At 39.9% G+C, this 12,362-nt stretch overlaps 1 protein-coding gene across 2 annotated transcripts in view; it reads right to left on the reverse strand.

The window, feature by feature from the left end:
* The window catches only part of SYT3 (synaptotagmin 3), a 55,280-nt gene that overhangs the window by 18,976 nt on the left and 23,942 nt on the right, over positions 1-12,362 (reverse strand). The window contains exons 2-6 of one of the 2 annotated variants that reach the window (XM_087713684.1): positions 8,288-8,742; positions 5,712-5,891; positions 3,852-3,992; positions 2,316-2,697; positions 297-852 (exon numbers count right to left, since the gene is read on the reverse strand). In XM_087713684.1, the coding sequence (XP_087569810.1) occupies positions 297-852; positions 2,316-2,697; positions 3,852-3,987 (1,074 nt within the window). In that variant the 5' untranslated portion in view covers positions 3,988-3,992; positions 5,712-5,891; positions 8,288-8,742. The remainder of the gene's footprint in view (positions 1-296; positions 853-2,315; positions 2,698-3,851; positions 3,993-5,711; positions 5,892-8,287; positions 8,743-12,362) is intronic. The other variant, XM_087713685.1, reaches the window with a different exon arrangement.

Consider the following 12,362-nt stretch of genomic DNA (forward strand, 5'->3'; position numbering starts at 1 on the left):
ATGGTTGTTAAGCAATCACCCCAGTTGTTAAGTGAATCATGCAGTTGTTAAGCAAATCTAGCTTTCCCCCAATTGACTTTTTGTGTTAGAAGACAACTGAGAAAGTCGCAATCACATGAACCCAGGACACTACAACCAACATAATCACATGGAGACTTGAATTTGGATCACACAATCATGTGGATATTGTGACAATTATAAGGAATGGTTGTTAAGTCACTGTTTTCAGTGCCATTGTAACTTCAATTGGTGGCCAAATGAATGGTTGTAAGTCAAGGACTAACAGCTCCACTTACCGAACTGGCTTCCATGATGTCCCGCCAGAGGGGAGCATCATTGTCCCGCTCAGCAATCTCCAGCAGGTTGTCCAGGACGACTTGGCCAATCAGATCATGACGGGAGAAACGGTCAAAATCATAGACACTAAAATGAAGCTTACGTGAGGGCAGTTCAGCAAAGGGGACATTGAAGTTAAAGGTCTCATTGAAAATAGGATTGAGGGTTTTGCGATGCACCTTTGTCTGAAATTTCTTTTTACGGTCAGGCAGAAGGTACATTTTCACATAGGGGTCAGAGAAACCATTTGCATCTTTGGCAGGTAAGTCCAAAGCTCGGAGTATCCTGACCACCAGCTGCTCCGTGCTATAGGCATAGCGGAGGGCAAAGCTTAATTGTCCACAGCTTGGAGCCTCCCCTTTCTTGGAGTCTGCCTCACCTGAGCGCTGTTTATACAGTTCAGGTTTTATCTGCCCAATGCTCGTCACTTGTTCCACCTTGTCTTCTCCTCCAACATGGACTCCAGTGTCTGGGCTGCTCAATTGCTGGGTCACAGGACGTGGCAGTGTGTTGTACCTGGATGGAACAGTAACAAAAAAAAAAATACAGCCACACATAACCACATGTCCATTAAATTCACCCTACAAATCAATACCCCTCTGTCCAGGATAGAATTACATCTTTCAACACCCTGGCTTTAAATTTTCAGAAGGGTAACAAATATCTTTTGGTCTATTAACTTAAATTAATTTAAAATTTGAATCAGAGTTAGTTAACTCATTAAAATCACTGAGATTTACATTATCCGCAACTTACATTAAATGCCGCAGCATTCAGATGGTACTTTCTTAATATAACTAAATCTGGATCTATTGTATATATAAGGTGTATAAAAAGATGCAACAGATTTACAGATTTTACAGATGAAATCTTGAAAAAAGTATACAAAAGCTTGATGGCACCTGCCGTAACAAGCCTTCCCAAAAGATAGCAGGTGCACTTTTATTCTTTAGAAACAAAATTGGAGATTCACTTGATTTAATAATTTGCTTCAATGTGACTGTAACTGTTTCAGTGTGAGATCTTTAATTAGTACTAACTTTTCACTTCTTTGAATATGGAAAAAGAAACAGGAGACATGTGGAGAAAGCTCCATGAACTGTGATATGATGGAGGTTCAGTTGAGGAGAACTGATTATTGAGTTGGCAGATAATCAGTTCTTCTTCCTTTGTTTATGAACCAGCAACATTGTTATATTACAGCTGTGTGCCCCCTATGCTACAGTGCTTTCTCCTTTTCCAAAGACCCACTAAAAACCTCTAACTCTAAGTATCTTGGAAGCTGAATGCAATGAACAAATGAACAGCCTACTTATCCATGAAGCATGTCTATGATTATATTCTGAAGCCAAAACTTATTTTTTAAAGGACTGCATCTGTTAGGATCAACCCAAAACTTTTCAAGCAGCACTGTGTTTCAGAATAGTATATAATACAGTGTTTTTCACCACCTTGGCAACTCTAAGATCCATGGAGTTCAACTCCCCAAAATCCCCAGCCAGGTGGTTGGGGGAGTTGGAATCCAGGTACCTTGAAATTGCACAGGTTGAGAAAGACTGGCATAATGAATCAATTATGTATTTATGTGTGGGTCTCATGATGTCGGTGTTGCAGTCAGAAGAGCTAGGCTATCATCTGGCAACTTGCACTATTTTCATTGTCTTCTGCATCTCTGGGAGTTATTCTTAATGCTTTGATTTATGGAATGGGAATCTGGGCTAAAAGATATTGATTGAAAGGCTCTTACCTTACTGATCAGGTAGTTTGTGCACTCATTCTTATAATGTGACATAAAAAGAAATGTGACATAAAAGAAAAAAAACGGGGCAAGGAAAGAAAAACAAGAATACTCTTAGACACCAATTATTAATGTTAGACAGGTAGTATTGAACGTATGTCCTCCGTATAAACATCAACTGTATAGTCTCAGCTTTAATACTTGGGCTCTCCCTCTGCATCCTTCCCTCCTCACAACTCACCTGGGAGTGGGTGCCAAGCTTGCTACTTGCTGGTGGGAGTGAGCATTGGGAATGCTGCCTTCCTTGGTACCGGTCTGACTTTCCACGGGGAGGTCAGGGGAGGTTTGGCTAACCTTGAGGTTGGCCTCGGGATAGGAATCCATATCGAGGTATGATCTCTCAGGCATTTCAGGACCCAGTTCCACCCGCTCAGCCAGGAGATCCCCAAAAGGCGAGTGGTGGAGATGAGCATGGAGGGGATGCTCCTTGCGTTGGGTTTGTGATGAGGATCCTTTGTCCCGCCAGGGGATCCAACATAGTTTCCAAGAGACGAAAAGGGAGACGCCCAGCAGCACAATCCCACAGAAAGTCACAATCACTGACAGAAGACTAACCAGGATCTCTAGAGGAGAAAAGTGGAGAGGCAAATACCATAATGAAAACTCAGGGATAAGTTGTTTTTTATGGCCGTCTGTCATCTTGGCTAGTTGAACTGTCCTCATTTACTGGCTGTTGAGAGAGAACATAGAATCCTGGGCTAGTAGCACCAACTGCCAAAGGGCAGAACACACGACAGCTCAGCTCTTCTTTGAATAGTACGATCAAACTGTCCATAACTGCCAATTTAGCCCTGCCCCACATTAGAAGAGGTAGCCCCAACCTCACTATGTTATGGTCTGCCAAGCACTGGAAGAGGCATCCATAGGCGTTCGTTATTTGGTTCCATAAATATTTAATTGGACAATCTTGATTAGGTGTGGAATTATAAAAAAAACATTATACTGAAGGGAAATAAATCCCCCCACCATAAATTCACCACAGTCCCTTGGGATCAGTACTAAATATAAGCATAGTCGTATTGTAGTTTCACGCCAAAAGAGTGCCATCTACATTCAATAAATGCACAACATTCATTCATTCTTATCTTGCTATTATATATATTTTCATTATTTATACTCAAGTTTCCTAGTGTTGTTAGTAAATAAGAAAAATCTCTGATAGTCTTTAATAAATTTTCACAGATGCAGCAAAAAAGAATAGAAAAACCATTTCCCATTAAATCCTATTTAAAGACCATTTAAAACCCAATGGCACAGACATACATAGACTTCTCAATAAATACCATAACAATTGCAATAAATATATATATGTAATCAAATTATGTAATGGTTCTTCCATTTGAATGTACTTTCCACTGCACAATATTTAAACTGCTTGATTCAAAGCATTACCCAAGAAAACTCCAGAGAGCATTCAGGATTTTCATCCTGGCAAATGTGATAAGGACTAGAAGCCTGATTTTTCTAAAATACAAAAGTATTTCAAGATTTCAAATGACCCTACGACACTCATTAGAATGTCTTTCTGTCACGTGGAACTATACAACAACATACAGACATATTTTAGTTATTTGTTCATATGAAATAATAATTTATAAGAGAGACTTTTATGCCACTTCAGTCCAGCAACATACCAACAAGATCCATGAATTAGACCATAATTTTTCATCATTCTACTCCAATTTCTTCTATGGATATTATAGATCAAGATTCTCACCTGTGTTGATGGGACCCACATGCCCTGTCAGTTCCTGACACTTTTCACGTTCCTGGGCAGCACATGTGTTGGAACACAGCACATGAAGGAGCTCCATTGCCTTGCGATGCCTATCCTCATCATAATCTCCTGACATGATGCCTAAACAGCAAGTAGACATTGTAGACATTGTATTGCATGTTAAAAATGTCATTATATATGACTTTGGGCCATGGTGAAATCAGCAATGCAGGCTGTCCTAGCAGTAAGGTCCCCTACTGATTCTTATTGCTGGCTGAACTTTGGGGTGTCCTTACATTACATGCCAAAGAATTTAGATTCAGTCTCTGCTCTCTTCAATGACCAAGTGAGTCACTGTCAGGCAGAGGAGGCTATGTTGAATTATATGATCAAACATGCCAACCTTATTTTTTTTTAAATGTTGCGTAAGTGCATCCTTTATTTGAGGGGCTCAAAAATGTCTGGGTGCCACTTAGATTGTGCTATCTTCTGCATTATTTTAGCCACTGATGCTAAAGCTGAAACAATATAATACAATAGCAGAGTTGGAAGGGACCTTGGAGGTCTTCTAGTCCAACCCCCTGCCCAGGCAGGAAACCCTATACCGTTTCAGAAAAATGGCTATCCAACATTTATTTATTTATTTGTTTGTTTGTTAAATTTCTAGGCCGCCCAATCCCTTAAAGACTTCCAGAGTTGGGGCATTCACAACTTCTGGAGGCAAGCTGTTCCACTGATTAATTGTTCTGACTGTCAGGAAATTTCTCCTCAGTTCTAAGTTGCTTCTCTCCTTGATTAGTTTCTAGCTACTGCTTCTTGTTTTACCCTCAGGTGCCTTGGAAAACAGTTTGACTCCCTCTTCTTTGTGGCAACCTCTGATATATTGGAATACTCATCTAGGGGACAGCTCACCTAGGGGAAAAAAACACCAAAATCAAACCCACCCTCCATATCCTCTAACCCTGTCTACTCTGGGAAATACTGGAGTTTTGATGGTTGAAGTAGGCACAAAAGTAATATCAGGGAGTAACTGGAGGAACAAGAGGATGTAGCCCTGTCCACCCACCGGCTCCCACCCTTTGGCCTCTGCCTCCCAGTAATTTGCTTCCTTGCAGCCAACAGCCAACAGACTGTTTCAGTTTCAGCACTGCCTGATTAGCACAAGCAGCTGATTGTTGGTTGGATCAGCCTCTAACCAGAATGGGCGAAAATGGGTTGCAGAAAAGCTGAAAATGAAGCGCACGGAGGCGGCAATAGGCAATGGCAATTCCTTCTGCCTGAAACAGCTGATTGGGAAGCCGATCCAAGTAACAATCAGCTGCTTCTGCTAATCAAGCTGTGCTGAAACTGAAATAGACTATTTGCTGTTTGCTGCAAGGAAGCAAATTGCTGGGAGGCAGAGGCAGATTTTTTTTTCTTGGCGAATCAGGCTGTGCTGAAACTGAAACTGAAACAGGCTCTTTGCTGTTTGCTGCAAGAAGGCAAATTGCTGGGAGGCAGAGGCTGAGGTAGATTTTTTTTTTCTTATTTTCCTACCCAAAAGCTAGGTGAGTCTTATACTTCGGAGCATCTTATACTCCAAAAAATATGGTACTTTATATCAGTTGAAACTGATTCATATTGCCAGAGGCTAAAGTAGCATGTGCAAAATGCATGGAAATTACAAAGCAGGCTTGGTATGTCTTTACCTAGCTTTGGGTGAACCGGGATTGAATACCAACCTATGTCTATCTATCAATTTAGGCAAAGGCAGATCTCAACTGAGCACCACCAAATGCAAGGGAGAAATATAGTGGCACTGAGTCAAGGCCGAACACTATTGCATTATGTCTCCCCCAAAAATAATTACCTGGGAGTTACCTTAGCTTAGCTGATCAGAGGCAGACCAAAGTTTAAGTGCAGATCCGGATTTAATTGGCTAAAAAGGGACTCTCAGTATGCTTAGGTCTGTGATGGTCTTTCAGCCTAACATCCCAGATGTTGTTCTTGAATGGTGGAACAGGCAGGCAAGGGTGGAGAGGAAGCACATAAGTGGTGGAGCTTTGGGGACAGAATGTGAGAATGTGAGCATGAGGAAGTGGGATGCCAGGTGCATCAGTGCTGGCTTATTAAAACTGGAAGTAAAATGTAGTAAATCCCTGGTGAAATAATGTCCAACTAATATCACTGGAGGCAACAAATACATGTTGATGCATTCCAAAGAAGGAAGGACTTTGGATAACTTAAAACCAGAAGACATCAGCCTTGGCTGATGACCAGTCACAAGGACCACATCATAAAATAAGCCTGGCGAATGTCAGTATCAAGACATTACTTCAGACTTACTAGTAAAGCAATAGACATTTATAAAATGCAAATAATTCCAATAGGAGGGAAGGTTATCAGAGATAAGATACTCTCTCCTTTAACATTACCCATATATAAAGATGTAACATCTGTTGCTAGGCTCAGTTTCAGCTATGCTCTAAAAGAACCAGCAACATGACTGGCAACGTATCAGCTCAAATTCATTGTCTCACACAAAGAAGGAAGATATTTCACCAAGAAATAGCAGTCATGAATACCAGAAAGATAAATTATCTAAATGCAGCACTGATTCTCAGGACCCCCAGCCCATATTACCAGTTACCTCAGCCGCTTATTAGCCATGGAACTTGAATTGTTAAATAAATGCTCTCCCTAATGGGAGTGGGCAAGAGATTGAGCATACAGACCATGGCCCAATCTTCAATGTCAATGTACCTGATGACCTTGGCTGTCATAGGTTTGGTGCATTAGTGATTCATGGCCAGTTTGTATGCCAGCTAATGAACATGTGGCCATCAAGTATACAGGAAAGATAATAAATGGGGATCTTCTCACTCTTCCTACTTGCACAACCCAATGTAAAAGAGGGGCAGGTTTCATACATACCATAATGAGATTTGTTTGATTTGGTCTGCTAGGCATATCGATCTATTGTGATCTATCAAACATGGTTTATATAATACATTATGAGAAGCTATCTAATTAGCATTCTCTACGCATCATACAGGAACTATGTTTGGAAAGGGGGATTTATTAACCCATGGCAGCTAATACTGCAGTAGCATTTCAAAAGACTACTAGCATTACTGTGATGAAAAGGGCTCCAGAGTCCATGAACATTTATGCCATAAAAATTCATTAGTCAGGCTGTCTAAGGCAGTCTATGTTTACTAGAGGCCTTCCACCTGTTCTAGATTTCAGTAGCTAAGGGGTTGTTAATAGGGTGAACCGGGTATAAATGCAGGCTTGGTCAACAAAAATAAATGGGTGACTTCAGGCCAGGTCACTCTCAGCCTTGCTTATCTCACAGCAAGCTTGTTTTGAGGGGTTGGAGGAAACATGGAAACAAACAAATAGATAACTCTCATTCCTAGCTAGAACATTATGAGAGCTGAATTCCAATGTACCTGAATGTCACAAGCATTGAGAACATTGCTTTAAATTCTACAAGATTTGTATGTGTCTGGAGAGAGGTTGAGTATTTTTTGAAGGAGCTTGCAGCTACTGGTCATTTAGGCTTCAGGGTATTTCTCAGCCAAATAGGGAGCTAGGCTAACGCCTACCTGCTAAGGTTTTTAAAATGCAGGACCCTGAGCTTTTTGAAAGAGAAGGTGTGGTGATTGATAGGGAAACATAGACATGCTGACCTCTCTTTCTCCCCCCATTACTCATACTGTCTCTCCTTGATTGGGCCCAGAGGACAACGGTGCTGGCAGCTGCCCTACATACAATAACTCAAATGCAGAGAGGGGATTGTTCAAAATTGCTATAAAAGATAAAGGTTATAGGTTTGGGAGCTGCTCCATACATTCCAATTCTTATTGTTCAATCCTGACAGTTCTAATTTTAGGAATAAAGCCTTTTTCAGCATTTTATTCCACAATGCATCTATTTTTATTCTTTTGTTTCTTTTTTCTTTTAATGATAAGAAAAAATGGTGCAGATTGGAAACAATAAAACAGCAACCACAAATGACCCATAGATAAAAAAATATAAAAGTCAATAAACAAAGGGATGTTTGTACAACAATGCTAATAATAATGTCATTATTATTATTATTATTAATAATAATATTATTAATATTATTAATATTAATAATAATATTTAACCTCCACCCTATCCCTGAATACTATGTAAATTTCTTTTGAGAGAAAAGAGAATAATTAGAAAGAGTGGATTATTAAACAAATAAGGAGAAATTTTCAAAATGCATTTTAACTCCAGAATTACCACTACTAATTACTGTACAAATATTGATAAGCCAAACCTCCCCTATCCCAAATTCTCCCTTGATTTCTAGAACTATAATAAACAACTTTGTCCGCACTTCTTTACAATTAGTAATGAGGACAAGTGTCAACTATCTTGTGAACCCATTGACATTCTCTGCCCCCTGTTTAAAATCTCACCTGGTGAACAAACTGGCTCAGTTGATGGCTGTCAAGTTGCTTCTGTATTGCTGGATCCAGGATGCCAACTGACCCAGTCAATGCCAGGCAGTGGAGGAGCAAGAAAGCAATCCAAAGTTTCTGGTGAACTGAGTCCATATGTGAGAGGCTGCAAGCTGGAAGTAGGACACTGGATCTGCCATCCAGGGCACTGCTAAGTCCACAAGTTGCAATGTGTTGTTGTGGTGGTGGTGGACTGTGCCCTGTGCAAGATGCTGGATGGAACCAGTTGCTGAGATCAAATGTGATTATGAGAAGGTTTCAGTGTGTCTGGCTTGCTTTACAATGTCTAAACGAGATGCCAGATCTCCAACTGAGTTCTGGGGGGTTCTTCATTATTTTCTAAATCCTCCATGAAATTGGTTGCTTGCGAATTAGATCCCTGCTACTGCCAGTCTCTTCAGTTAGGTGGCCAGCTGCATGAATTTAAAAAAAAAAAGTGTCAGATATGGACTCCTGTTCTGCTTCTGCTATTTCTCATCGTCCTGGTTCAGCCAGTCTGTAATTCCAACAGAGGGAACAAGGTATATAAATCTAAACTCTGGACCATGTTGCACTTAAAATAAAATTATTATGCCCTCAGAGCGTCACAAAATGCTATTAAAGGGAGGAATATTTTCTCCTTACTCATTTTGGATTTGCTCTGCAGTTGACAGAAGCATTACGGGGACTCTGGGTTATTCATCTTTGCCAAAAGAAGGCAAATATGGTTTTTAGGGGGTCAATTAGGTCACTTAAAGTTTCTATATTAGACTAAGCAAAGCAAGCATGTTAATTATTTATTTAGCAATCATTATAATCCACTCCCATCCATGCAGACTCTGGGCAGTGGGTGTTAGTCAAAATACAATACTTTGCCAATTAAAGCAATTAACACTCAATTAATTATGTTGGTCATCCCCCCCTACCCCAAAAAGCCTAAGAGCCAGAAGCCTGCTAAAATAGTATGAATTTAATTTGTTTCTTAAAAGTGTTGAGGATACCAGAGGTTCTATAAAATGGGGGGCGACCTCCAAGAATTTTCTAGGTCATGAGTGTCAAACTCACGTCATCATAGCGGCATCACATGATGTATCGGGACTTTCCTCCCCTCGCTAAACCATGTGTGGGCGTGGCCAGCACATGACCCATCCGGCCTTTGGGCCGGGAGTTTCTAAGTGGTAGTGTTGGCAGGGATGGCATTTTTTACATCAGGCCTGTTCTAGGTTTATGTTTTGTTTCCTGTGAATTTAAATACATCTTTATTAGGTAGTGTCAGAGAAATTCTTGGGGAACCCAAAAATAATTCAGGAGCCACATGTCATCTTGAGGTCAGAGCTTATAGTTTCTACTACTTGTCTTACAAAGGGACAAGATGAACAGACAAACAGTAGAATCCAAAAAAAACCTTGAGGAAAATATAAAGGCCTAGAAAACAGCCTGAACCTGTTTGGGGTTGTAATTCAGATTCTTCTGGAAACCCAAAGGCTTTCTATAGGAACTTATGGCTAGGATTCTTAGATTCTCTACAACCAATACACACTTTAGTAGATTAGGCTATAGAAAGAAAAACATTTATTATTCTGGGTAGGATCGGGATAATTTGAGGAGAGATGAAACTCTGCACCTACTTTTCCCCCCAGCATCTGGGGCAATCACTTGAACTTTTCTCAAATAGAATAGCCATCAGAACACTGCTTTTACATGTATTTCAGATCATAGAAGGAAAGTACTTGCAATTTAATTCTAATTAATTAATTAATTAATTTTGCATCAGACCAAATTAGAGACTGACTGAATGGAGACTATGACGGATATTTCTTCCTTTTTCTCTTTCCTCAAAGTTTCTTCTAGAAAGGCAGGAGTCAGCCTAAGAATGGCTAATAATAGGATTCTCCTGTTCCCTAACAGAATAGCAAGTCATCCAAAGGGGAAAAGAAAAGAGGACCTTTAGTTCCTCAATTCTCTCCTCCTCTGAATTCTGCTGCAGCTTCTTCCATCTGTTATTGCTGCATCCTTGCTGGAGATACCAGTGTTCCTGCTCAGAATAATAAGTATTAAGGGTTGAGTAGTGTAACTCCTCTCTCTCTCCTCTCTCTCCCTCCACCTCCCCCCCATCAATTGTATCTTTCATGCCTGACTGCCATTGTTCTATACCGTCCATCTAAAGTGATCATTCTTTGTCCATTTTTACATCATTGTCACCTAAAGAAATAAACATTCAAGTATTATATATTATCACATTCTGATATGGAGATAATTCACAGTGCCTAAATGTCATTTCGTTTGTTATCCATAGATGAAAAGAAACAAACTGCTCCTGATCTAATGAAGCAGTTTCATCCTTATTTTAAAAATAATCTTGATGTAAGCTGTCCACAGTGACCAGTTTGTTGATGTTATCATTCTGATGACTTCTCTGATAGTTTGTTTGAATAATAGCCAACAATGATTAGCCATCACAGCTAAATACTACTTCAAGAGTAGTGTTTAATAAATGTGAGAAATATCAGGTAGAAGTGTTGGTTACAAGGCACTTTCTTTGGTCAGCAAAATCATGTCACAGTTATCATAGGACCTGACCTCATAGAGTAGCTAATTAATTTGCAGAGCAGCTAACCTTTACACAATTATTTTAATTACAACACTGTCTATCCCCTCATTCTGGCTAGTAACATAACATTGCCACTATCTGAACTTACTTATGCTTCACCAGCTCTTTAGGACATCCCAACTACTGTATTTATTATTCTTTACTTGAAGACTCAGTATTCTGGAAATAAGTTTAGGTTTACAATTTTTGTTTACTTGCTGAATTAAATCTTCATTCAGACACACATTGACATCAGTTGTCATTCCCCATATGTCCGAAGAAGCTGCCAGAAAAGTGCGAAAGGTATAGTTATTTATTATATCCTGGCTTAAAGAAGCATAAACAACACTCCTTCCTTCTTCTTTCTTCCTTCTTCTTCTTCCTTTTCCTCCTCTTCCTCTTCCTCTTCCTCCTCCTCCTCCTCCTCCTCTCCACAATAAAAACCCTGTGAGGTAGACTGAGATGGTCACTGGCCCAAACCTATTCAGGGAGCTTTTGTATTTGAAGATGGATTAGAACCTGGGTGTCTCTAGTACCGCTCCAGTTCCTTAACTATTACATTATATTGCATGTGCTCAGGCTAGGTTGAAAAAAGCACTACTGTAATCATATTGGATGGCTGTCAGTCCAAGGCCTAAATCATACAAATCATACAACAGCTCACCTGCTCAGGAACAATGCTTAACAGAAGGGTAGAAAATACAGAAATATGTATGTGAAACAGACAGCTATCTCTCCCAATTGATATAGCCAAGAAAACTCATGTGTGATTTCAGGATGTCACATTGTACTTGTGCAGATATAAATTCAAATAAAGTCTCATCAAATATGTATGCTTTCTTGCTTTGGGGGATAGAATAGAACCTATGCGGCCTAATTTACACACTCATGGTGCTTAAGCAAGTATAGGTGCATATTAGCAAATTGAGCATCTGCTGTTTTCAAAGCATTAAACCAGTGTTTCCCAACCTTTTCTTCACCATGGATTCCCTTTAAACACCAAGGACTATGGCCATGGACCCTCAAGATTCAACTCAAGATTTAAACCATAATATTTCTTCAAACCTTCATGGGCCCCTTATGACAACAAAAACATCACAGAGGACTGATCATCATTCACTGGAACTGAATTTATTTTACTTGCTATATCAACTTTCCTTGAGTATCTGGGGTTCAATCTTGGACAATTCCCCCACTCAGCAAAATCAAAGGACGATTATGAGAAGCAATTTGTTTAACACTGCTGGAAGCAATACTGCAATAATACTCATGATTGGAAAGTCCTCTGCATGAGCCTATCAAAAGCAACTGCCAATTAGAGTAAACAATATTGAGTTAGGCAGATGAGTACCAGGCTGGTATATGATAACTTCATTATGGCTTTGCAAATGTGTGGACCCCGCCAAGTATTATAAGCTTAAAAGCAGCATCCTATGATATTGCTAAACCAAGCTAGATTGCCAC

Source organism: Thamnophis sirtalis, unplaced genomic scaffold (genome assembly GCF_051295495.1).
Source record: "Thamnophis sirtalis isolate CommonGarterSnake01/CBP01778 unplaced genomic scaffold, rThaSir2_p1.2 scaffold_4, whole genome shotgun sequence".
NCBI lineage: Eukaryota > Metazoa > Chordata > Lepidosauria > Squamata > Natricidae > Thamnophis > Thamnophis sirtalis.